General features: G+C 35.9%; 2 protein-coding genes across 6 annotated transcripts; both read right to left on the reverse strand.

The window, feature by feature from the left end:
• Positions 1 to 1,095: 1,095 nt before the first annotated feature.
• LOC101893791 (uncharacterized) lies at positions 1,096 to 18,709 on the reverse strand. Of its 2 annotated transcripts, XM_005177924.3 has the most exons (14): positions 17,924 to 18,709; positions 7,697 to 8,044; positions 6,497 to 6,604; positions 4,904 to 5,001; positions 4,687 to 4,839; positions 4,347 to 4,478; positions 4,024 to 4,260; positions 3,834 to 3,965; positions 3,629 to 3,758; positions 3,394 to 3,516; positions 3,229 to 3,318; positions 2,568 to 2,691; positions 2,013 to 2,320; positions 1,096 to 1,952 (listed from the first exon to the last, which is right to left on the reverse strand). In XM_005177924.3, the coding sequence occupies exons 2-14, from the start codon at positions 8,021 to 8,023 to the stop codon at positions 1,800 to 1,802; spliced, it is 2,115 nt and encodes a 704-aa protein (XP_005177981.1). In that variant the 5' UTR covers positions 8,024 to 8,044; positions 17,924 to 18,709; the 3' UTR covers positions 1,096 to 1,799. The 2 variants fall into 2 exon arrangements, with proteins under 2 accessions (XP_005177981.1, XP_058986865.1); XM_059130882.1 differs by lacking the exon at positions 17,924 to 18,709 and having other exon boundaries at positions 7,697 to 8,739.
• Positions 18,710 to 20,754: 2,045 nt separating this feature from the next.
• On the reverse strand, positions 20,755 to 24,691 carry LOC101890526 (uncharacterized). Of its 4 annotated transcripts, none has more exons than XM_020034858.2 (9): positions 24,180 to 24,691; positions 23,532 to 23,881; positions 22,996 to 23,187; positions 22,778 to 22,929; positions 22,358 to 22,696; positions 22,168 to 22,266; positions 21,989 to 22,095; positions 21,086 to 21,274; positions 20,755 to 21,029 (listed from the first exon to the last, which is right to left on the reverse strand). In XM_020034858.2, exons 1-9 carry the CDS (start codon positions 24,301 to 24,303, stop codon positions 20,911 to 20,913), a joined length of 1,671 nt encoding a protein of 556 aa, XP_019890417.1. In that variant the 5' UTR covers positions 24,304 to 24,691; the 3' UTR covers positions 20,755 to 20,910. The 4 variants fall into 4 exon arrangements, with proteins under 4 accessions (XP_019890417.1, XP_019890418.1, XP_019890419.1 ...); XM_020034859.2 differs by having other exon boundaries at positions 20,755 to 21,008; positions 24,180 to 24,690; XM_020034860.2 differs by lacking the exon at positions 24,180 to 24,691 and adding an exon at positions 23,958 to 24,108.
• Between the last annotated feature and the right edge of the window lie 685 nt (positions 24,692 to 25,376).

Consider the following 25,376-nt stretch of genomic DNA (forward strand, 5'->3'; position numbering starts at 1 on the left):
TTTGTTTTCATTATGACATGTCTTTTGAATTCAGTTGTCCAAAACGAATCCTACTTTTACGCTGAATGCATTATAAAATTTGTATATGTATACACAGCGACCCAGCGAGCCGAAACTCCTGATTTTGGATACATATTAGGTCCGATTTTTGGACGAAAGTTTTATTGAGTTGTTTATGTATTATAGGACCTAAGGCTCGTATGAAAGTCTGACGTTTTTGACAAATTTCGTGTCCAAGTTGAACCGGAATCGCAAGAATATTCATGGGGAGCTTGGAGATAGAATTAGAGTTGTCGGACCTTAAAAACGGACAAACAATCAATCAAAACAACTGATGAACAAACTGGTCACAAACCAAATTTCAATTACTTTGTGATATGGACACAAGAAGTCTTTTTTACTGGCTTAAAGGTGCAGGTACATAGAGAGCGGTTTTTACAAGTCTTAGTCATCAACTGGCTTCATCGTAAAAAACAAGGCATTTTTGGTTGACTCAGTTCAAGTTCGGTAAAAAAGTAAAAAACTTGTTCTATGTTTTCTCAACTTAATGCTTTAACCAGAAAATATTTGTAATAAAAACAGAAATGCTAAACAATTTCAAAAAGTAAAACTCAAAAAGTACTAAGGATGTTCGATGTTTATTCAGATTTGATGTCAGTTTACAGATCATGTTAGCATCATGTGTAAAGAGACTTTTTCATATTTTACATTTGACACTTTTATAGCATATTTTCATAAGCTTAAAATCCTTTTTCATGCATAAAAAACGCTAGTACGTAGTACAAAGTAGCATATCCCAGTACACCGGTACTTCTTAGTTTAAATATAGCTTGAAGCGCCAAAACACATGCCTAATAAATGTTATGTATAATTGTATGACCCTAACATGAGGTGTAACTGGTCTCTCACTAATACGCTGCCTTCTTTTTGTTCATTATTCTATGGTACATGGATAAACCATTTTTTGGAACACTGTTCTATTTCCAGCAGGTGCTGTCCAATAGTTTTACGTAATCCTTACTTACCCTACATCATCTGAAAATACACTAAAATGTTGTCCAAGAAACAAAACAACATTTAGGCCAACAACATTAATTCTAGAGTAACCCTGATCGAGGGATCGTCGGGAATTATAATTTTTTATTACAACACTGATGTGGAAAATACCCACACTTACATATATTAGTTTTGGCTTCAAAAATACAACTAAATAATTTCACACACTTATAATCGTTGCCGCTTTGGGTCAATCTGGATCTGAAAAGGAGTCTAGCATGTTCGATTGGATGTCAACTTATGTTTGGCTATTTCGAATTAAAGTAAACGCATTAATACTGGAGTTAGAGTTCATATTTCGATTGCTGTGAAAGGGTGGAAGGAGTGTAAGCAAACGTGGAAATTGCTACAGAAGCTCTAACACATCATTAATGTGGCCAACGGCAATGCTTCTGTCTTACGTCATTTCAGCAATGGCTGGCACCGTCAATAATAGGGTGACAATTTCTATGGATTGTGGACATTGGCGTAATGGTAATTGTATGTGGCAACGTGTTATTTTACGAATGTACATTCACACAAACACACATACACACTACCATTGATACGTTTGGAAGATCTTTCGAATGTGCTGCGTTTGTATGTGCCAAAATAAAAAAAATAAATTCAGTACCTCCCTCCCAACGCCCAATCTCATAAATTGCGATGTGTGAATACAATTGCAAACGCTGGAGGCGGACCAGGACGATGGGACACACATCAAAAATAATAAACAAACTTCTCGTACACTGGAATGATTCGACTCATTTTTTCAGTTTGCTACTCCTGTAGGCGGGATCCAATTTTAGATTCTCCAAAAAGACCGGCTGCATGTCGGCAAACCAGGCAATTTCCTCCCGGACTTTGACGGGCCCATCTTTGCAGGTTAACCAATAGGTACTCATAAGGCCTTTACCCTGCAGAGAGAAAGATGCATACAAAAGACCAGATGCACACGTACAACAAATTAAACGTACCTTCACATCAATCCAGCCACGGTGTTCCGTCTTGAAGCCACCGACCCTCATCAGGGCCTCATTCATTTCCTCCGTTATGTGGATTTTGTGTGCCTCGCCGGTTGACTCCATCCGGGATGCTGTATTTACGGTATCGCCGAAGAGACAGTAACGCGGCATTTTTGTGCCGACAATGCCAGCAACGACGGGGCCCGTATGAACGCCGCATCGTATCTGTAGAATGTCCATGGAACGTGGTATCTTGAAACATGATGAAGCGTCCAGCAAATCAAGGGCCATTGTTGCTATTTCGGTAATGTGTTTGTTGCCTGCATTCCAAGAAGGAGGGAAAAGAAAAAGGAGAGAATTTTAACATAATTTTGTACAGCGACGTACGTAGAAATGTATTTCGGAACCATGTAAAAATTTCGGCAGCTCCCCTCCCTCTTGAACTCGATTGAACTCAACAGGTGCGAGTGGTTCCAGAGCTATACAATATTCTACTCTTGCCACTATCCACAGACGAAGACAGTGTCAAACATCTTAGGCCAACAAAACAAACAAACAAACACTTACCATTCTTAACCGGTAATCCAGAGGCCACCATATATGAGTCGCCTATAGTTTCCACTTTATAAACGTCATAACATTCGATACGCTCGTCGAATACCCGATATATTGAATTAAGGAATGTAACAACCTGCCCGCCATACCGAAGGCAACAACCAATGACATGGTATCCAGAAGAAAGTAGACCAAGGAACGGCAATGTCACGTGCGAACGAAAGAAAAAATCATTTATATTCATTGATAAATCGCCTCCAATATGATGTGTATATGTATATAGGCATGCATGTATGTGTGAGAACGTATATATATATTTGGGATTGGAAATATTTCTGGCTTCCTCCGCTCCAATCAAACCATCAGTGCAAAAAGCAAAAGAAGACAACAACCTTTGGTATTTGCACAGGCATCGAAGATCCAACAGAAAACATTAAAACGTTCGATAATCCCAGCAATGGAAGCAGATTTACTGATGAACACTTTTTCTGTTATTCTTGCTCTGAATTGGTTTTGCTTAGAAATCAAGCACTTATCCCCTCATGTCTATAGTGAACTTGAACGCTCGTTTCACTTAGCCCAAACGAAAAAGTTGAGGAGCGGTACATGACTCCAAATTGATACTGGGTGTGCGATTCTCGAACTAGCCACTAGAAGTGCAAGTGATACATACCTCCAATGGAGTACAACGAGCAGCTATTTCCGTGAAGCCAACAATGTCACTGAAATATACAGTTGCCGATTCGTAGAGTTCCGCTGGAACCTGTGCAAAATAAAAAAGGGAGAGACACGTTAAAAAGATCCATAGCGCACAACTATTTGCCAAATGGCGCCCAACCTGTTGTGTTTGTTTCAATTGCATAGCGACACTGGGTGGTAACATCTGGAAAAGCAACGAGTCACTTTTCCGTTTCTCCCGCTTCAGCTCCTTAGCCTTTTCTGCCAGATTTAATGCATACATCTAAATGGAACATAGAAAATGGCCTGCATCAATTGAAAAATCCATAGAGACGGAGGCACATAAAAAGAATGACATGTGCCTCCGTTTTAAAGAGGTTCAACGCTTGACCTACCTGAATGGTAGCTGCGGCATTTTTCACCAGGACAATAATTATGGGCGAGACACACAGCACCACGACCAAAATCGAAATGCCAATGGCCTCGTTCTTGGCCGCCACTTTCAGAGTTTCCCCCACGTATTTCCTATGGCAGCGAAAACCGGTTACAGTTACATAAACTCAAAATAAGGACAGAAAGAGAAAAATAGTTTTGGCTTACTTGATTTGCTGTCGCAGATCCTTTTGCAATATCCTAAGGTCGTCGGTGTAGTTGTGCATTGCGTCGTAGTATTCAATTGCACTTTGGATGTCGGACACATTGCGGCGTTTATTTTTCAGAACTACGGTGCTCCTAGTGGCAGAACAAACATCAGACCGGGGTCTATTGTGTCGAACCCATTCATACTTACATGTTTTTCATTTTTTTGTAGGTGTTCGTTTCTGTGATGTTGAGGTACATCTTCCTCAGGGAGGGCACATAGTTCAGCGTGGAGTTAATAAGTTCCCTGGCCAGGAACTCGTGACGAATGAAAGAGGCAAACCCCTCTGAGCCCAGCAATCCCCGACCATAGTATTTGATGCCGAACGAGGAGGCTATATTTTGGCTCTCGATGCTCTTCAGCAGGTTTTTGAACCCTACCAGATACCTGCAACGGTCAAAATCGAAAACAAAAAACAAAGCAACATTTTAGTCCCTCGTTTAGCTTGTCAGGTTGTCAATCAAAATGCGAACCTCCACACCCCGCTGTTGTCCGCCTCCTTGATTTGCTCCGAGAGATGGTATAGCAGAGCCTTGTTAATCGCTGTGTACCAATTCATGACATCGGTGATTGAATTATCCTCCGGCTCGGTACGCACCCTGTCCCTGTGGTGGTGGTGAGGGAGATACAAAACGTCAAACATGCAAGCAAATCCATGGAAGGATTACAAAATTTACATATTAATTACATTACAGGCGCACAACGACACACCCCCTCCCCCCTCGAACTCATATCCACATCACTTTTATTTACACAATGGTAGGGGGAGGGGGGCCGGTAAACGTCGTTAACCTCAGTAATTTGGGCATTTACCTAAACTCATTGAGACGGCTTTGGAATTCGCTGCGATTCAGTAAAACCCCATAATCGTCGTCATCATCACGCGTTGGGACACTGACCTCACTCCACGTTGTCATGTTGTTCAATGCCTGGTCCGTGACAGCGAAACGCTGGGTCAAATTAGAGCTGTAATGGAATTAATTCCGGATGTGAGGACAGACACACACACTCACACGATTGCACGCCTTACCGAACCTTGCTGCCATTTGTGAATATATAAAAAGCTACCTCTGATCTCTCCAACTGCAGGTGAGTAACGACTTTTCCCAAATCCGTGGCAATGGTTACCTATAACAAAGCCGCCAGAGGTTACAGGATTAAAGATTTTCGAAATTGAAATTAATGACCGCCGATTCTCGAAATATTCGTCTCCAATCGATTACACAGCGCTACAATTAAATGTCATTCACTAATTAAACATTAACCCTCTGCACTCCAAGCTATCTATGTTCGTGCCTAAGCGGACAACGCGTCGCCGTGGTCGGGTGGAGCGGCAATTTGATTCATAAAAACTAAAATTAATCTAAAACACACACACAAACACAAATGGAGATAAAGTGTCCGCACGTGACGCAGAAGATGGCATAAGGTTTCAGCTTTTACTGCAACAATCGTTGCTGGAAGCCGTTCCAATACACATATGTACATACATACGTAGGACATGCAACAGTCCAAAGACAGGATTGGAATACGAGTGTACGGGTACGTTTGGTCGACACTCCTTCCGATCACTATTAGACCAATAACGGGTTCATTCACGGGCTGTAAGCATTCTCCGCACCTGGACGAAATTTTCCACCGAATGTCTGGATCCCAAGGACAAGGGTTCATCTTGGTCTCCCCGGTCAAAGTATTTTGTTACCCCAACTATCCCTTTCCTGTTTTACCGGCTCAGCACATGCACACACACACGCACACACAAATACAAGTATCAAGGATGTGACTATGTACACACACATGTGTGTGTGTGTGTGCGCTCAAGATGTCGATGTGCAAGTCCGAGTGTAAATATTTGCACGCAATTGATGTCCCTTTCCACAAGTATTCCTGATGCCATCTACTGACCATGTAGGGGCGGGGAGGGGGTTGTTGGACTGCGATGGTAACATTTCATACCGGCGACATCTCGCACACATATGTAGGTATGTACATACATATGTAAATAGAACGCATTGAACTCGAACTGACAGCAGTGTTATCAGGTCGGATGATTGAACTGGTGCGATAAATTTTAATTACCAACTGTGAAATAATGTCCTCGTGAAATGCGTTTCGTACCTCGTTTTTTCTATTACTATGGCCTGCTCGAAAGACAGACAGACAGACAGACGAAAACGTTTTCTTGGAAACACATACACAGGTATGTAGTGTCGAATGCAACTTTTTTGGTGAAGAATACCTATCCAGAACCATACAAAATAAAAGAAATGTTAACACTTGGGAGCTTTCCTCTTGTTTTATAACAATGTAGATCAGAGCAAGTGCAAATGTTTTTGTAGAACAGTCAAGTTTCAAAAATTCACGCATCGTTTCCCTGCATTAGCAATTAGAGCTCGGAGAGGGACAATATAGCCCCACTCCTTTTAATACTTCCCATATAAAAGTCAAAATAGAAAACAGAACAATAAAAACAAATATATCGTAGAGAGCGATGTTGGTATTCGGTTTGGCAGAAGCTTCGCACATCTCAATATATCTACCAACATCTGATCAGGTGCGATATGCCGATCCACTGTTTCTGGTACCTGTCATCCATAACATGTATATAATAGAGTCAACATACCTGTGTTTCGATGTCAGCCACCTCAGCTCGATATTCCAGAACATCGTGCAGCGAGATCGATGTCTGCACAATCAGTGCCAGTATCGGTATGAATGGCAAAATAATCATCTGAAACGAAAAAACAAAAAGATTTCGAGGCGTTTTAAAGCAAGTAAAAAAGCAGCTAAGTTCGGCCGGGCCGAACTTTTAATACTTTTAACTGTCTGAAAACTACCACTTAAATGGAAACCGTTATATGGGGACTATACGAAGACGTGGGCCTGCTTGTGAAATTTTTTCTGAATAATTTTAGCCATAAGTTGTAGTATCCATTAAGATCTTCCAATGCGAAATTTGAAACGATTCCGGTAAGTAATGTCGCTAAAATCATGAAAATACCGAATATCGGAAGGTACCGTTATATGGGGGCTATACGAAAACGTGGATCGACATGGCCCATTTACGAACTTAACCTACCTACTGGTAAACTATGCATGTGTGCAAAATTTTAGCCTTCTATCTCAATTCGTTAGAAATATAGCGTGATTACAACAGACTTGGAATTTTACGCTGATCCAGGATTGAATATTTCGAGGAGTTACAAACTGATTGACAAAGCTAATATACCCTCCATAGAATGGTGGAGGGTATAAAAATAAATGTTGACAAAATGCATTCTGAGAAAAGGGCATGTGGCATTAATATTTAGAGTAACAACTCATGACAGAGGCATTTAAATATTGAAAACACAATTATAGAACAAAACGATAGATAAGAATTGGAAACAAAAAATTGTGTTCAAAAGTTCATTCTATAGGCCATTTTAAATAGTTGAGTATTACCCTAGCGGCTAAAATCACTTAAAGTTGGTAACTATGTTGTTATGATATCATAACGACAGTGGTAAATACACCTGTAGCCCTATTCTGTGAGCTTTTTTTACAACTTCATTCACTGTTTATTTTACAAAAATTTACAGTTGGCCTACTGTAGACCTATTCTGTAAATTTTATCGATTGAAAAGTTGTTTAGAATTTATTTTATTATCGTAACCAAAAACAAAACAAATACGAAAATATGCAATGAGTAAAGTTGTTACATCCTTATAAATTGGTTTTCGTTTTATTAAAAACTTTGTGGTCTACATTCCCATACGATAGGATCCAAATTAAATGCTAATCGAGATATATACGGAATATGAGAGTTTGACCGAGTGCTTACCTGCATAAGTTGTATGCGTCGACCCGTTTTTATAGCCGGATTCCGGGCTGCGGCACTACAGCACTGGCCACCGTTCGAAGCCGATATATCTTCGGAGCTGACCGAATGGATGGACATTTTGTCAAACTGCAGCTTTTGGTTGTCTGATGCTTGTACCACGGCTACGGTGACAGGTTCCCCCATGGCAATGACATCTTTGGCCTTTCGTGCTGATGCATTGTTTACCGTCGACAACGTCTGCGTCTGTGGTCTTTTGGCAAGGCTCTTTTTGGCTGGCATGACAGCGACACGGCCCGCCGAGAAATCCCCTGGCCTACCGTTCAGCATATTGCAAATGATCAATTATTTCTAATGGATAAATAAAAAGTTGCCAACATAGGGTCATGAATAGATAAAGATACAAAAAATGGCAATCTGTACGTATGCACGTACATATGAATGTTATGTGTGCATCTGAATGTATGTGTGTGTTTGCGTATGCGGACATTCAGTTATGGAAATCAATTGTCTGCAATAATTGTTAATATTTCGTTCTTACATGAATACCTACAGGAAACCTACATATGCACATATGTCACATCATGCCATGATACAATAACGGCAAGGTAGGACAGGTTGATTAAATGTACAAAATACGAATCGGAGAATTCATATGGGTAAATTTGAAGTTACACGACTCTAGCTTCAGGGTTGTGTTTTTAAAAACTAGTCTTTCTGCCATATCTTGTAATTATTGTAGCATGCATCATACTGCATTCGTTTTCTATTTGAAAATATGATACCCTAGAGCACTCCAGAGCTGCCCTCCGTCACAAATGTTTTGAGGTTATATCGAAATAGGTAAAAATTGGAAGGGGAAAGGATGTTCCAGAATCTGCAAGAATCTTCTAGTTTTGCAATTTGTTCCGATATCATAAAGGGAAAACTGGATATCGCAGTGAAAATGTGAAGTTCTTGAAGTTCTAGAAGAGGCCAAATGTCTCAAATGAATGTATCGGAGTATGTTACGGCTTTGGGACAGCCTAAATTGAATGGATTATATTTATGTATGGACACTGTACATAAGTTCATACCGATTTCAAGTTACTTTGACAATATTTGATTTGATTTGCTCTGTTTTTCGATATCATAAAGGCCAAATAGTAAAAACTTTTACATTCTCGCACTTCTGGAACAGATCGATTTTTATGCAAAATATTAAGTGAAGCATTTGATAATTAAATAAATAATGAAAAATTAAAACAAAATGTATTTAAATAAATAAGGGTTGGGATTTTTTTTTTTTTGAAATTCTAGGGGCCTTGCTGTATAAATACTATTATTATCGCTCTCCAATTATACTCTTGAGGGCTCTTGAATTTGACGTTGGGTATCCTCAATTTGGAAGGCTTAATTTTGGTCTGAACCTCACTTTGATCGTAAAAATGTTGCGTGGTTTTTCCAGAACTTATATGTAATCGGAGAGACTGAACTGAATTCCCCCACAATCAGTCAGGTTCGTCAATGTACGGAAAAAACTAAGCGTGTCTTTTTGGTGCAGATGCGGTCTGCTAAAATAATTCGTTGCACTTTTACACAGTTTGAAAAATGTCATTATTTTATTGGAAATATTATTAATTGGTAAAAAATAAAGAACTTTCTTTCCATTTACACTTCAAGCAAAGTGGGCTGAAAGCAACAAGGCCATGCCTCTTATGTACCTTAACTTTGATACTTTATTCATTAAAACATGTCCTTACTTTTGTTGGTATTTATTCAACCACCAATATTTGATAGAAATGTTATCCTCTCGAAACAAATACGTCGATTCGGAATTCGACTTAATCTCTTTTCTTACATCTTTCTGCTCCCTGGATTGTTCAGATTGAAACATAATTGACAAAATATTTCGCACCACCCTAATGTATTTTCATGTCGCCTCTGCCTACAAATATCTGACTGATGTGTATCCCTCCGTCGGTTTATTGCTGTCTTACTTGATAATTAATTACGAATTAGTTGTGGGACATTTGAGTTCATTAGCACTCCTTCAACGGCCAGCCACATCTTACCCCCTGACCCCGCCCTCACACACACACTTCATATTTCACCGCTGTAATATAATCTGACATTGTGTGTTCAGGCAGTGGATCAAATGTCGGGTGTTTTGGTGGATTATTTTTTTTTTCATCGCAATACATACTTGTCAGGTGTATCCAGTCGTCCGCAAAACACGTCTCTCTCTATGTGCGTCTGCCTAAGGCCAACGGCTCAATCACAAAACACTAATTTGGTCACACTTTTTTCTGTGATTGCTCCCTTTTATATAAATGAGCAACTCAAAATGTTTTTTAATTGGCAATTCAAAAATTGCTAGGATTCATTGTGGGTCATGGCTTGAAATGTAAAAACTAATGGGTCTTGAGTCACCATAAGAGAGAAAACTATGGGAGGACCCAGCCCTATTTGGCGTACTTTTAAGTGGTTCAATAAATGTCTTTAAAAAAATCGGATCAGCAGATGTCGTCTATGTCGTTTCAGGGGTATGATTGAAGATATTGAAGTCACTTAAAATTAAAATTTTGACAGGATGGGATCGCAAACACGGGAGTAATCAATTGGCGTGCTTGAAAAGCGACAAAATGGTTTTTCGAAGTTGAGTAGGTCGAACCCCTCTCATCTCGTTGTTTACAAAATTTCCTCGATTTGCTAAGTTTAACTTAGTTCCTCTGACCTTAGCAACACCTTGATGAAATCCGTCCAAACATCCCCCCGTTGGCTCTGTCAATGTGTAGATTATTATTAATTAAAATAATTATTTTTCCAATGTTGTAACTTCTCCATACTAAGGTTTTTTTTCGTGGATTGAACCAGGTTCCCCACGTCTCGTGGGATTAGCCATTCAACTGCAACAACCTGCTGCAGTATGAATTCTTCAATTGCAATGGCACAGAGATACCTCAATGTCAGCGAATGTAAAATCTTTACCAACATATCTATGCAGGAACGTATTTACGAACCATTTCTTTGCGCTCCTTACTGGATTTGCATTGTTCTCCCTCTCTGTCGCCTGCCTCTTAGTGACGGAGGTATTATTATACTTGCAAATTTTATAATAGATTGTCGGATATGAGTTACGAGTACGAATAGCCATGGCAGGAATATGATTTAAAATTTAGTTCATATACAAAATTGTCGCACATAATTCTAGCCAGGGCCAACACACTCCCACCAACATTATCTTAATAGTGCCAGGTAGGTATGACGATGCTGAAAGTTTCACTTGGTGATTTTGAGGTTTACTTTTAAAAGGAATTTCAGGTGGGAAATTTAGTCATGATTAGTTCTCCCGGTAACTTCAATATGAAAGACAGTAGCCAAACATGGTACCGAGGGCAAGGACAAACCAATAAAAATATGACTTCGACAAGAAATCGTGACATGTGCGACCAGAATGCCATGCACTATTCTCAAAATGCTGATTATGTGTGTCCACATAAAGTGTCCAAGGAAAGATCAATGCTGAAGTGCGATGGCAGTTTTTTTCAAATATATGATTGAAATCCCTCACTTGGAAAATGTTCCCCACCTAACATTTCTTTTGGTTTTAAAATTTGAATACCCTGTATACTCCAGTCCACACTTAGAATTTGCCTCCCTAAATAGAGAATTTATTGAATAAAAAATGTTGGTACCCAATGAAATTAAATGAAAGTCGTCCAATACGATTCAATGAATTCAAAGGATGTGTTACCTGCCATACATCGAATATGTGTACAAAATATTGCAAGAAACAATTCACCAAGGCAAATGTGAGACTACCCCGTACAAGAATTAAAACATATTTTTCCATTATATGTGGATCGCTAGCTATAGGGATAATTTCACTAGGGAAATATATATAAATGCCTTGTGGAAATTAAGTGCGGAGCCTTGAACTTGAAAATCTCATTTTAGGTCCATTGACACCTCGAACAACCTCCTTCCCGTAGAATCGTCAACAACACCAAAAAAGGAAATGCGAAAAATTGCCATATTTTTATCAATTGGTCTGTTCTCGCTCTGCAAGAATATTAAAGTTTTTACCCTTTATGATATCGAAAAAATGCAAAACTAGTATATTCCTGCAAGTTCTGGAAGAGACCCAATGTGTCCAAATTTGTAATACTATATAGTTTGGATTCTCTTTATTTCCCTAGGTTACAGTAATCAGTTCCACTTTGAATCCCTCACTGTAAATGCTTACAAGCGAATGTCGTATGAGCTAACGAATTAACCATGGTAGAAGAATACCATACATATGTCAAAAATTTTTAAATGTTTTGTCAAAAATAAGCAAACTTTTATAAGTTTTCCTATACGAAGCAAATCGGTGGTGGTTGTAGTATGTATTTCCCAATAATTTTTACAAATTTCAATAATTTTTTATTCAACATTTTCTATTCCACAATCGGGTTGACAGTTCATTGTCCCAACAGCTGTGTCGAAGCGACTATCTGTATTCTTCTACCATGGCAATTAACTGTCCCTTCAACATGGCATTATTCTAGTTCCGGGTTTACAATGAAGTACTACTGATGCTCATTTCCGTCTCCTTTATTTGAGTGTTAACATCCATTACTAATTTATATTCGCCACTAACGTCTTTCGTTTATTTGATGATAAAAATAAGTCAATTAGTCTTGGGTCTCATTACTTAGTGGTATTTGTATTAGTGCAGCTTATTACCAGGGTTGGGGTTATTCAAATTACTCCAGATAGAATTTTTGTAGCTTGAGGTTGGATACAGGAATACGAGAACTAATGCACACTATTTGGTTTCCATTAATACTAGAATAGCCTTTATCTCTATTCTCATTAACTTTTTTAGCATGAACACAATGGACCGGAAGCCTAGGAAGGAAGTGGTTGACAAACAAAACAACAAAGCGCAATTTAAAATAAATGAAATGGTGTGCAGAAAGAACACGTCTGACTTCTCGTCGAGAGGACAGTCACAGAGCTCTCTCTCTCTATATATAAGCACTGACATTTCCCCTGTGGCTGTTGTTCTATCAATCAAGCGTCACACCGAAAAATGTGTATCGCGTTCAATCTGTGTTGCATTAAATATCAATTCTTATTGTACCGTGGCGTTACATTGATTGAATTATAATTCAAATCACAAATTGTTATGACGATCTAATGATACCATTAACGACTACTAGCGATAGCTTAGACTTGTTATTGCCTCTAATTTCCACAACTAAAGTCAATTGTCGGTCACCGAACATTGAACCGTGATGTTAATTTTGGAAGTTAACATTGAAATTGGGTACGATCTCAATGCACGATGTCGATGTACTTGCGGCGAAATCCATACAAATTAAGATTTTAATTAAAGTTGAGATCGTTCTCCTGATTGGTGAGTCTCAAAGCCTACTCAATTCGCCTTTTACTTTTTAAAATATTTACATAATTAAATCAAAGTACACAATTACAAATCTAGGAAAATATATTTGTGAGTCGCTTAGGGAAACAACCACAATTCTGTTGCAAATTAAGCATTTACAGCGTTTGGGGAGAATAAACTTTTGCTTTTTTAACGAAAAACTAAGCCATATTAAGAACTCGAAGTTGTTCTACCTTGTAATGATTGTACCATGGTAGAAGAATATAGGTAGACGCGACGACACAGCTGCTGGGACAATAGACTGTCAAACCAATATTGGAATTGAAAATTTTGAATAAAAAATTATTTAAATTTGTAAAAATTTTTGAAAAACGCGAATTTTAATAGCCTCCGACTGACTAGTATAAGGAAACATATAAAAATCTACTTATATTAAAAAAAAAACAACATTTAAATTTTTTTGACATATCAATGCTTCCAAAAGATGTTGCATCTACCTTTATTCTTCTGCCATGGATTGTATTATACATACTAACGATCATGATAAGCTATATAACAAACACATGTTTAAAATAAACCTATTTTTACATATCAATATTCACAAGTGATAATACATCTACCTGTATCCATCTACCATGATCACTGTAGTATAAGAACGTAAACAACTTAGAATAAGGCATAAACGTCCTTTTGACACATATTTTTTATCTTACAAGCCTTGAATTAAATAACTACGATCACACCTCAAATATTAGGTGTGTCTGGTTACTTTTCCAGCAGGAATTGTCCAGCAACTTCTTTCTGAGAGAGTAAGGTAGTTTTATTCTCTTTTGCAAGGAAAATGCGAAAAGTAAACAGACGGTATTCCTGCAGAAGTTTGCAAATAATCAGCTGATTTGTCAAAACAAACCAATTTGTCCCCATAGGGAGAATTAAAACAAAGGAAGCAATACTAATTTTACAAGTTTTTTAAATAAAAATGTTGGAAATAGTCTTTTATTTTCTTATTACATATTAATATTTACTTTTTTTCACATTATTTTACGTTGTTCTCAAATTGAAACTAAACAAACAATAGAAAACATCTGATTGAATGTCGATGAATGAGAAGAAGAAGAGTTGCAAGTGATTGCAAGAAGAAATTTGTCCAGCAAGAATTTGCAAACTCTCACTGAAAGAACTGTCAAAATTTCTCTCTTTAACCGCTCTCTTTTGCAGAACTTTCGGGTTAACAGACGACTTCCAGTAACAATTTGTAACAATTGTTACAAATTTTAGAGTAACCAGACACACCTATTATTGATAAAACAGTTTTTTTTAAGTTTTAATTTTATTGCCTATTTTTATTTTATATATTTATATATTATCCATAATAGTTAGCTGCAGGTACAAATCTTGATATACGTCATGGAATCGCTGGGAAAAACACAACGTCCAATTCAAACTTGAATCAAAATTCTTATATACATAAGATGCACTACATTTAGCAATTTAAGAAAACATGAAAAATACTACTACATTAGCCAATGCAGCGTCGCTGTTTCTATACCGTGAAAAAAGCTTTTGCATCGTCGTCTTTGGGGTTTTGTGAAATATAGCAACGCATTCTTATTGGGATAATAGGGATAATATGAAGAGTACCCTATAAACAGTCAATTTTAAATTATCTCTAAACCGGATGTGAAGGTTCATCATCTTTTTTTGGGAAGAACAAAAGTGGGCAAAAATCTTGTAAATACAAAATATCATCCCAAAAATATCCCCAAAATATCAATGGCGGCGAATTTGATGAATCTAGTTTGTAGAGTAGAAAAACACTCTTTTAAATATGTATTTCCATATTAATATAATTAAGTCAGTTGTATTCCAACACCTGCAATATAACACTAATTGTACTATCTTTACAACTCCAGAATCGAGTAAAAACTTTAGAGACAAAATAAAGAACATGCACACAAGTATGACCCTCTCTTTTACAACTTTTTACCAAGGTGATAATGTCTCTTCTACTGTTGTTAAAACACAACTTATTAATTAGAAATATGCTAAAGGTATTATATACATGGTACAATCTACTGAAATACAGCCCTTAGGCTATATCCGCTTCCTGTCAGAAATATCCAAAATTATATGCAACAAGTTGTTCTTATTATTATTTTTTTAGATGAATGAAATTTAGATTTGCTTTCTTTAAAAATGTGATCCATACTTTTTAATCTTTTAATTACATGACAAAGCGGGGTAATGCCTTTTATCAGTGATTTACAACTATTTTGTTTTGTATTTTTCAAAACCATATGTACTCACTCAAAATTGACAGAAGTTGGACATACTGAGAATAAAAAGGAAATCAGCTCTACATTTTAATTGTACTATGGTTACATCCATGGCACAATTACAGAAGGTAGAACAAAGCTACCCCCTTAATACAATTTTTTTCTTTCGGTGCCCCTATTCTGTCAAAACAAGTTCACAGTTTGTATGTGTATTTGTATTGTTTTGAATAAAAATGAAAATAATTTGAAATTATTTATAACGGGCAATGTAATGTACAATTTTGGGATAAAACAATCTTGTTCTACTATCTTGGATTCAATTTTGTGGGTAAACTCTAATATTCCATTCAAGTTTTGTTGGTTTTCCCCAATATAATAAATTTGTGAAAAATATTAAATAAAACCAGTAAAGAAAGTCTTAAAGTCGGGCGGAGCCGACATTATGATACCCTACACCACTTTGCTAATTTAGTAGAGCTCCGCATAACAATTAAAAAGTTTTTTATGGGAGAATGCAATCATACACGCTATGATTATAATTGTAGTTTAAAGTTCAAAGGACTAAATATGCCGAAGCATTTGTATCTGTTAAATTGTATTGCCCATTTGGTGCAAAATTAATTTGAAATCAGATAAAGATATATATATATATATATGTATATATATATATATATATATATATATATATATATATATATATATATATATATATATATATATATATATATATATATATATATATATATATATATATATATATATATATATATATATATATATATATATATATATATATATATATATATATGGAAGCTATATCCAAATCGGAACCGATCTCGATGAAATTTGGCAAAGATATTTTTTAGCTGTATTTGATATATTTCCCTGAATATCGTTGTTACATAGTGCATATTACGGCTGTGGGTAACAAATATAACAAATCGGATGAACAGTATATATGGGAGCTATAGCTATATCTGAACCGATCTTCACCAAATTTGACATACTAGCTTCTAGACTCAATTCGGTCGTAAGTGCCAAATTTCATACCATTTGGGCAAATATTAGAAGTTTGGTGCACAATAATAGGTAAATCGGACAAAGTTATATATGGGAGCTATATCCAAATCTGAACCGATCTCAATAAAATTTAGATAATGTATTTCTGAGCTGTATTTAATATATTTCCCCAAATATTGTTGTTACAGAGTGCATATTACGGCTGCGGAGGACAAAAATAACAAATCGGATGAATAATATATATGGGAGCTATAGCTATATCTTAACCGAGTTCGATCAAATTTGGCATACTTATTTTCAGGTCCAATCTGATCGTACGTGCAAAATTTCATACTATTCGGACTGATATTACACGTTTGGTGCACAATAAAAGGCAAATCGGACGAAGATTATATTTTGACCGATAATCTCCAATTTCAATAGGGTTCGTCCTTGGGCCAAACAAATGATTTGTGCAAAATTTCATCTGGATAGGGAAATAAATGCGAACTGTACTTTGTTTACAAAAATACATGGACAGACGGACGGACGGACTTGCATAAGTCGACTCAGAATGTGATTCTGTGCAGATCATCAAAAGGAAGTATGGGTCTATCTCGTTTCCTTTTGCCTGTTACAAACAAATGCACAAAGACATAATACCCTGACCACCTTGTGGTGTAGGGTATAAAAACCAATTGTTGCATATTTAAAAAGTCTATTTAACATGTTGAATTTTCCTAGTTTCCTTGAAGTTGAGCAATCTTTCTTATTGAGCCATGGTTAAATCTATATTTCTGCAAATTCCAAAATAGCGTATCAGATTATTATAAAACTTCTTTGAAAATGGTTCAAAATACTAAAAGACTTGGATATGGAATGTTTAGCTACATTAAGAATTATTTCGTTCTGTTCCATACTACAAAATGATGGCAGTAAATTATAAATTCAAATAAATATTTTTAGACAAAAGTCAATTTCGACACTTTATAGTTCTTTATAAGCCTTCACATTTTTCTGATTAAGCGTCCCGAAGGACCAAAACTTTCGAATCTTTGATTTCATTTTATATGTTTCATAAAAATGTTTATTATTTTACAAATTCGTAAATTTCACTTCAGCAATGGGAGCAGACGAAAAGAAAACATAAAAACCTCAACACATTTTTTTTTATTTTAAAATAACTTAGCCACAACATCTACGAAATGTTTTGATTAAATCAATCTTTTTAAATTTTGATAAACAATTCCATTTCATCAAAATGCATTCAGACGATGTGAAACTGAGACCGTCTGGTGTAGATATCGGTGATGACGATCGCTGTTTTATCGTGACCGTTTAATTTAAAGACGGTTTTAGGTTTATTTCAATTTATTTCATACGTGCCGAATGATTCAATCCGTTCAAGGGTTTGTTGCTGTTGCTAATGTTTGTTGACGGAATCAATCGTTTTTGAGAAATTGAATAATTGTCGGAAGGAACTGCTAATTAAAATTCTGTAGATGTTTGCACTTCTATTTGCTCATGTCAATCAATCGACCATGAGACGTATCACTGACTAATGGTTTAATGCCAACCGACCGTTTTAAATTTTCCTGCTCGGATAATTTCCTTTTTTTCGAATGTTTTGATCCGCACGCTTGAACTTCTCTTGGTAAACTGAAGTCCAACCTGTTGAGTACGTTCGTGTTTATAGGAAAACAATGGCAGTCGTAAAATTCAGTTGGGGGATATTTTCACAATGTAGGGATATTTGCAACCCTCCAAAATCTTCAATATGCACACATCCTCCGTTATGTTGTTGTGTGCGTCAATGTGCGCACTAATGTTGTTTGTGACGTAACTGGGGTTCACATGGTTTGGTTTTTAACGGATACTGTTAAATAGCTGCTACGACTAGTTCTGTTCCAGTTCCTTCAATAATCTACTACACTTTAATAAAAACAAATCGCTACTCGTTTTTCTTAATTATGAAACAATTAAAATTTGTAACAATTGTTGCAAAAGCACTGCAAAAGAGTGTGATTTGAGAGAACAATTTCGACAGTTCATTCACTGAGAGTTTGCAAATTCTTAATGGACAAATTTAGTCTTGCAATCACTTGCAACTTTTCTTCTTCCCCTTCCGGTGATTTATATTTGGACTAGCAATTTGAAAACATATTTATTTCGGAAATGGTAAAGACTGAAGAAATTGCATTATGAAAAAATAGTTTATACGAAAAATAATTAATGGCTTAAAAAGCACAATAACAGAGCAGTTCTACGTATAACATTTTCTGCACACAAAAAAATTTGGGCTCAAAATTGTATTTCTCTGGCGATTTCAATTAATAGAATATTGGCTTTGCTGTTAGAATCACTCAACATTGGTGAATATGTTGTTACGATATCATAACAACAAAGGTAAGTCCACCTGGTGTCAATATTTTGACTCTGACTTGTCATATCGTTATACTTCTATGATTTGTGTCGAGTTTCAAATGGCATGTAAAATTTTCGAAATAAAATTGAAACGTGGGGAACTACAAAATAAAGTTCTGGAATTACATCTAAAACAGTAAAGTTGTAAAGAGAAATTTGCCTACAAGTAGTATTAGTTTTTCGGTTTCAAAAAAAATATAGATGGCAGATTCTTCCATGTTCTGGTATCCATATATTTATAACACCCAATGATTAATACTGTTCAATCTTTCATTTTCTCTGCAAAACAGGTTAATAGCTTTAACGCGCGACCCGCAATACAAGTTTCTTTAAACCATTGATTTTGAAAATGTTTGGTTTTCATTTTTCAATATAAAAATTGAAAGTCGGGCACACTTAGAAAAAAATTGTAATCAAGTGGTAGCTCTACCCTACCTTTTATTGTACCATGCTATCTTGTACTAACTTGTATGTTGTGGAACAACTTTTAATTAACATTGGATACATGAAAAATTGGAGGAATTCAACCAATGGTCTTCAACCATAATTTTATTCAATTAGTACAGCCAGAAAGTAGATAAGGCGAAACAATTTGTATTTCGTTATTGAATCACTGGAAAGATTTCCTACACCGTTTCATCGGGTTTGCAACTGACAATCCTTGGAGTGTACAGTTTATAAAAAGAGAATTTTGACGAGATGTTGTCAAATAAATAATTTTGAAAAAATTGTAAACATGTGGTTGTTTGACCCTGGGTCCAAACTGTTCAATATTTCAATTTCATGGCAAATATTCTCGAATAAATGTTTCTTCGTCAGTGAATTTGTTTTTTATTTATTTTTCACAACAATAAGTACCAAAACAAAATTGGCACAAGTCGGGATCAGAAACCTTACATTTTTTTGTACCATGGTTAAATCATTTTTTTCGGGAATGTGTTTTTTTTTTTTTTTGATTTTCCGCGCGACTTTTAGTTTTTAAAGGAAACTACTGTTTGCGCCTAGTTTTCAAAATGCTTGGCTAATAAATATGTTCAGTTTTTTTGCAACTTAGTCTTTTTCAAATTCAAAGCTTTTTTCTTAGGCCTATTAAAATATTATTTTCAAGCATGACTCAAAAAGAAAGGTTGCTCAACTTCAAAGAAACTAGAGAAATACAACTCTGTGCTGGAGTCTTATAGTGTCAAATTGAGTTTTAAATCTGCAACAGTTGGCTTTTATTTTTTTTTTACAAAACTCTTATATTGGGACAAACCTACGAAACAAGAATTAAATGTCGTGGTTATTCCACAAGATGGAATATAAAATAGAAGGACAATACAGTTTTATAACAAAAATGTTTTGACAGAATAAGGGCACCAAAAGAAAAAAAATGTATTTGGGGGTAGCGTTGTTCTACCTTCTATAATTGTGCCGTGGTTATAAGGTATATATTTTTTATTATAGAAAATTCGAACTGACAATAATTGCAAGTAGAAAATAAGATGTTTTATTATTGGCGCACACACAATTATTACATATACAATCATAGCGTCGTTCTGGAACAATACATTCATTTTATATCCAAACTTATGGACTTGTTTCCGCAAAACACCATTAACACCAGCCGAATTTAACTTGACAAATGTTTTTTTCTTCGTAATAGCCAATTTTCAGGTAATAAATTTCATTTGATTTATCGTTTTCAGATAAAAATCACGAAAATTTGTTTTTGTTTGTTAGAATATATTTCTGTAAAATTATAGTATAATACCATTCTTAAACGATTCTACCTTCCACTCTCTCTCTCTGCAATCCGCAGTCAAACGACTAAATAATAACAATGTTTGAAATTTTTCGATTGCATGAAGCCCCTTCTTTTATTTCTCGTTACATTTCATTTGATACGCATTTTTTGCTTATTATCCATACTAAACTGCGGTATTAACAGTGTCCAAATATAAAGAAACTAAAATGAGATCTTCAATAATATGATTAAAAACGAAACGTTTTAAAAACAAGAAAATTTTTAATTGCATATAAGAATATTACAGAAATTCGTGTTGAACGAAACAGTACGGAGAAGGAAGATAAATACTATTTAGATTAATTGTAGACCGGGCTACAAAGTGACTCAAATTTTCGAAGACTCTCATACTGTAGAATCAATCACCCAGGACATGTATGTCATCTTCATGGTCCTTTTCTCGTTGCCGCACAGCAACTGCAGTCTCCACCAGCAGGTACAAACACTTAAATTTGTCTATTACATGATTAGAAACACCTGAAAATGTAAAAGCTCTGTTCAAAATTAAAACATTATCGATCGATCTGTCTTACCTTTGAATATATGGCTAATAGCATTGTTCGAAACAAAGTCATTATTGTTCAAGGAATTACTGCCAATTTGATGAGCGGGATTGTTAGATGTCATAACTGTAGCTTCAGCACCAACACCAGAGACTTCTGGAGCAATAACTTCCCCACTCGGTAGAATTACACTCGTTGATTGATGTTGCATTGTGCTACCTGTATAGATTAAAAAAGCAAGAGTATATCGGGGGTTATCATCTGGGGATGTATGTATATAAAAGCAATTGCAACTTCATAAGTTACCGACATATCCTACATTGTAGTTGTAGCTTTTTATATCGATAATTTGTCCAAAAAAATCACATCACAAAAAATCAGTTTCGAAATCTAGATTGAAATTAACCCAAGAATTTTAACGTCTGTTACACAAAAAGAAAGGTAACCATAAATAAAATTATTTGCAAAGAGGTGACCAGATATCAGTGTAAGATCAAGTATGGTTTGAAGTGTTTTAGTACTTCATAAACTCAATATACTGTTTATTGACTCATGTCAAACTCTATGTAAAAATAGCTGTAACCCATTGAGTTCTACAAATATCAACATGACTATTTGACAGTAAAATATAGATAGGTTCGTAGAAAGAAATAGAAATTGCTTTGACACTCTTATTTTTGAAAACGAGCAATATATGTCATATATTCGACAACATTTTTTAAATATAATTTTTGAGATATTAACAGTAATTATGTTTTTTATTCAAGTAATTTTAAAGGTTTTGGGTAATAGCGATTTGAAAATATACCCTAAAACGTATTATTGGCGTACCTCGATCGGTGCTTTTGCAAATGTGTTTATTTTATAATAAGTAATACTAAAAGAAATGGGAAGACTTTAGACAATTTACCCATATTTTGTATGTATATTTACCTGTTGTTTTTTCGGCGGAAGGACACGCATGTGACAATGTGGAGTGTGAAGAGGACCAATACGTGTGGTTTCCTGTCGCTGGACTTGTTGTTGTCACTTCTTCAGTACTAAAGTATAAAGAATTATTTTTATATGAATGATGGTCAATGTGTGACAAACGGCTTTTTATCAAAACTTACTTCATTACCGATTGCCAAGCATCAGAGTTTTCAAATTTCCCCTCTTCTCCACTAGGTGCTTCGCAGGTATCATATTCGTTAGCACTGTCGTCCTCCGACCTATTATCAAAAATAAAATGCACATTTGTATTATCAAACACATGAATTACCCGTTAACATTCAAATCACAATTCTTAAGAGGAACAGCTACCTCAATTCTTTTATTTTGCTTTTGCGATAGTTGTCTTGGTATTGCAAATGAAAAATTTCGTTCAATGTCTGTGTGTATAAGTTGCATTCCGCTTTGGGTGAATATTGACAAATGGATGAGGTTGTGACAAATGGATGCTCGGACTTAATGTAATGTTTTGCATTACAATACGATTCCGAGTTATTTGGACCACTTTTTGAACAAGGTAATGGCATTGACACATTGGTAGATAATTCTGGACATTGCTTGGGCTCTTGAAATTTTTCTATAAACTTGGATTTCACTTGTGATCGTATAATATGGAATTCTTGGGGACTTGTATCGATTCTATTTTCGCATCTTTCGAATTAATATTTTTGGGCAATCTTATTAATACTAGAACAGTTGAAGAAAATTCACCTGCGTTATATTATTACATACCTGTATATAACACTATCATCGTATTCTATATCTGGTTCTACCTTGACCATTTGCCCACCCGGTGTTTGGACGAAATGGCCCAATGCTGTTAACACACTGGCCACCCCATCATGAACTTCTTCGCCTTCTACTTCTTCCGTTGCTCCTACGATCTGGAACATAAATTGTTTAAATAATTATTAAGCTAAGTTCAAACAAGAATACGCAAATGAACTCACTACTTCTGACGCCGGACTGCCTGTAATTGGGTTTGGCGCAATCCCCGACATATTTAGACTTCCTGAAGAATTCATGGATGAGTTATGCTTTTTACCTCTGCGAGAAATAGTAAAATGCAGAGGGTCATTTCCCTCCCGCCTAATCATTTCTGGCAAAATGCGTCTCCGTGCATTTATGAACCAATTACACACCTAAAAATACCAAATATACACAAGGGTTACAACTATATACAAAGAAGTGGTATTATTTTTGTTGTTGCAAAACGCTTAAAAGTGTTGGGAGTCTCATTATGGCAAGCAGGAAATTTATGGCAGAAAGAATAACAAATTTTCATGATATAAATACATTTGTTGAAGATATGTTTACAGAATAAAACTATTGATGCATGCATCTGGGCAAGTTCAATGTATATTGTTACAGGGGCTGCTTCTGCTACACAACACTCACATTTGCTTTATACTTAATGAACATAGCTTGGGACCATAAAGCTACCATTATACCTTTATATAATAAATGTTGAAAAACAGTAAATTACCTGCAATACAGTTAAATTTGCCTCTTGTGATAGCGTAAATTTTTCAGCATCACTTGGGTAAGCATTATACCGATGTTCATAGAGCCACCGCTTGAGAATTTTAACAGAATGTTTTGGGAGATTTCCTCTTCGTTTGCGGAGCATACTTCCATCTTGCGAGTCCATCATCACATCTTTGTATTCTTTTGTTTCATGAATTTCCGACATATCGTGCTCGGAAACATCTTCCTCCACTATGGTTTCATGTTGATCATCTTCCACCACTCCCAGAACGGTAACGGTACCATCATGACCCATATTTTCATGTCCATCATCTTCAACGCTTGACGTCGACTGATATCTGTCTCTGGCTAAACACACAAACAAAAATAAATTTGTTTATCACGATCACAATCGCTTTAAAACTCTACAAATTCAGTTCTTTACCAAATTGGCATTGTTATTATTTCGAGGCAGATGACATTTCCAACTAGACATCTAGAGAACGACATTTGTATTTTCGGTGGTATGTCGTATGCATACGTCAAATTACGTAATCTGACATATAGCTTGTTGGAAAATATTATGGCAGCCAAATGACGGACGTTACCGTCCGTCAATCAATACACAATTTGGAGAAGCCAAAACATAACAAGCATAAGAACATACCTTCGTGTGAAATAATTTGTGCCTGAATTTGAGCCTCCTGAGCCATATCCTGTATATCCTTGCGAATCTGACGATCTAGAGCCGAATTCACCTCCTCCTGGTGATGTAAATCTGGCGACAGCATAATTCCGAACAAACAGCGAACCAGTGCTAATTACTAGCAAAAGAAACCGAATGAACTTAGATGCACCTCCTCCGCGGCAACGTCACGACCTAACTATTATTGTTTTATTGTAAATCTATGAAGGAATTGTCGAATTGCGACCGAGAATCGAAATATTGTAATTTCAACGCCTACTGAGCACGCTTGCTTTGGTGTTACACTGTTATACAAAATCTAGCATTTCCCAGTGTTTTGTTTAGTAAATCATTGAGTGTCGGTATTATCAACTATTTCAACTATTTTCCTCAGTTCTTTCATTTGTTTATAAATTTATTTGGCTATACATACATATGCATGTATATATAAATTAGTTTGCGCCAAGATTTGACAGACAACATAAGGTGTGTCTGGTTACCCTAAAACTTGTAACAATTGTTACAAATTGTTACTGAAAGTCGTCTGTTAACCCGAAAGTTCTGCAAAAGTGAGCGCTTGGAGAGAGAAATTTTGACAGTTCTTTCAGTGAGAGTTTGCAAATTCTTGCTGGACAAATTTCTTCTTGCAATCTCTTGCAACTCTTCTTCTTCTCATTCATCGACATTCAATCAGATGTTTTTTATTGTTTATTTATTTCTTTTTGTGATTTTAATTTGAAAATATTGTTTTGGAATTAGCAAGACTAATTGTTTTTGGAGAACAACTTTACAAAATGTGAAAAACGCTAATTGCTAGTTTCCTTTTTTTTTTTAAATGTGAAATTGGTGGTGCTTCCTATCTTTTAATTCTTTTCATGGGGGACAAATTGGTTTGTTTTCATAAATCAGCTGATTAATTGCAAACTTCCGCAGGAATACCGTCTGTTTACTTTTCGCATTTTGCTTGCAAAAGAGAATAAAAGCATGTTACTCTCTCAGAAAGAAGTTGCTGGACAATTCCTGCAGGAAAAGTAACCAGACACACCTATATATGTCAATTTATTTATTTTGACTTTCTCTCGAAGTAAAGAAAATGGCTGACAAATCGCCGTGGATTGGTTACAAGGTTTCTAAAGGTTGGAAAAGACAAGCATTAGAGTTTACAAAATCGACCCTTTC

The sequence above is a fragment of the Musca domestica genome, unplaced genomic scaffold (assembly GCF_030504385.1).
Source record: "Musca domestica strain aabys unplaced genomic scaffold, Musca_domestica.polishedcontigs.V.1.1 8, whole genome shotgun sequence".
Taxonomy (NCBI): domain Eukaryota; kingdom Metazoa; phylum Arthropoda; class Insecta; order Diptera; family Muscidae; genus Musca; species Musca domestica.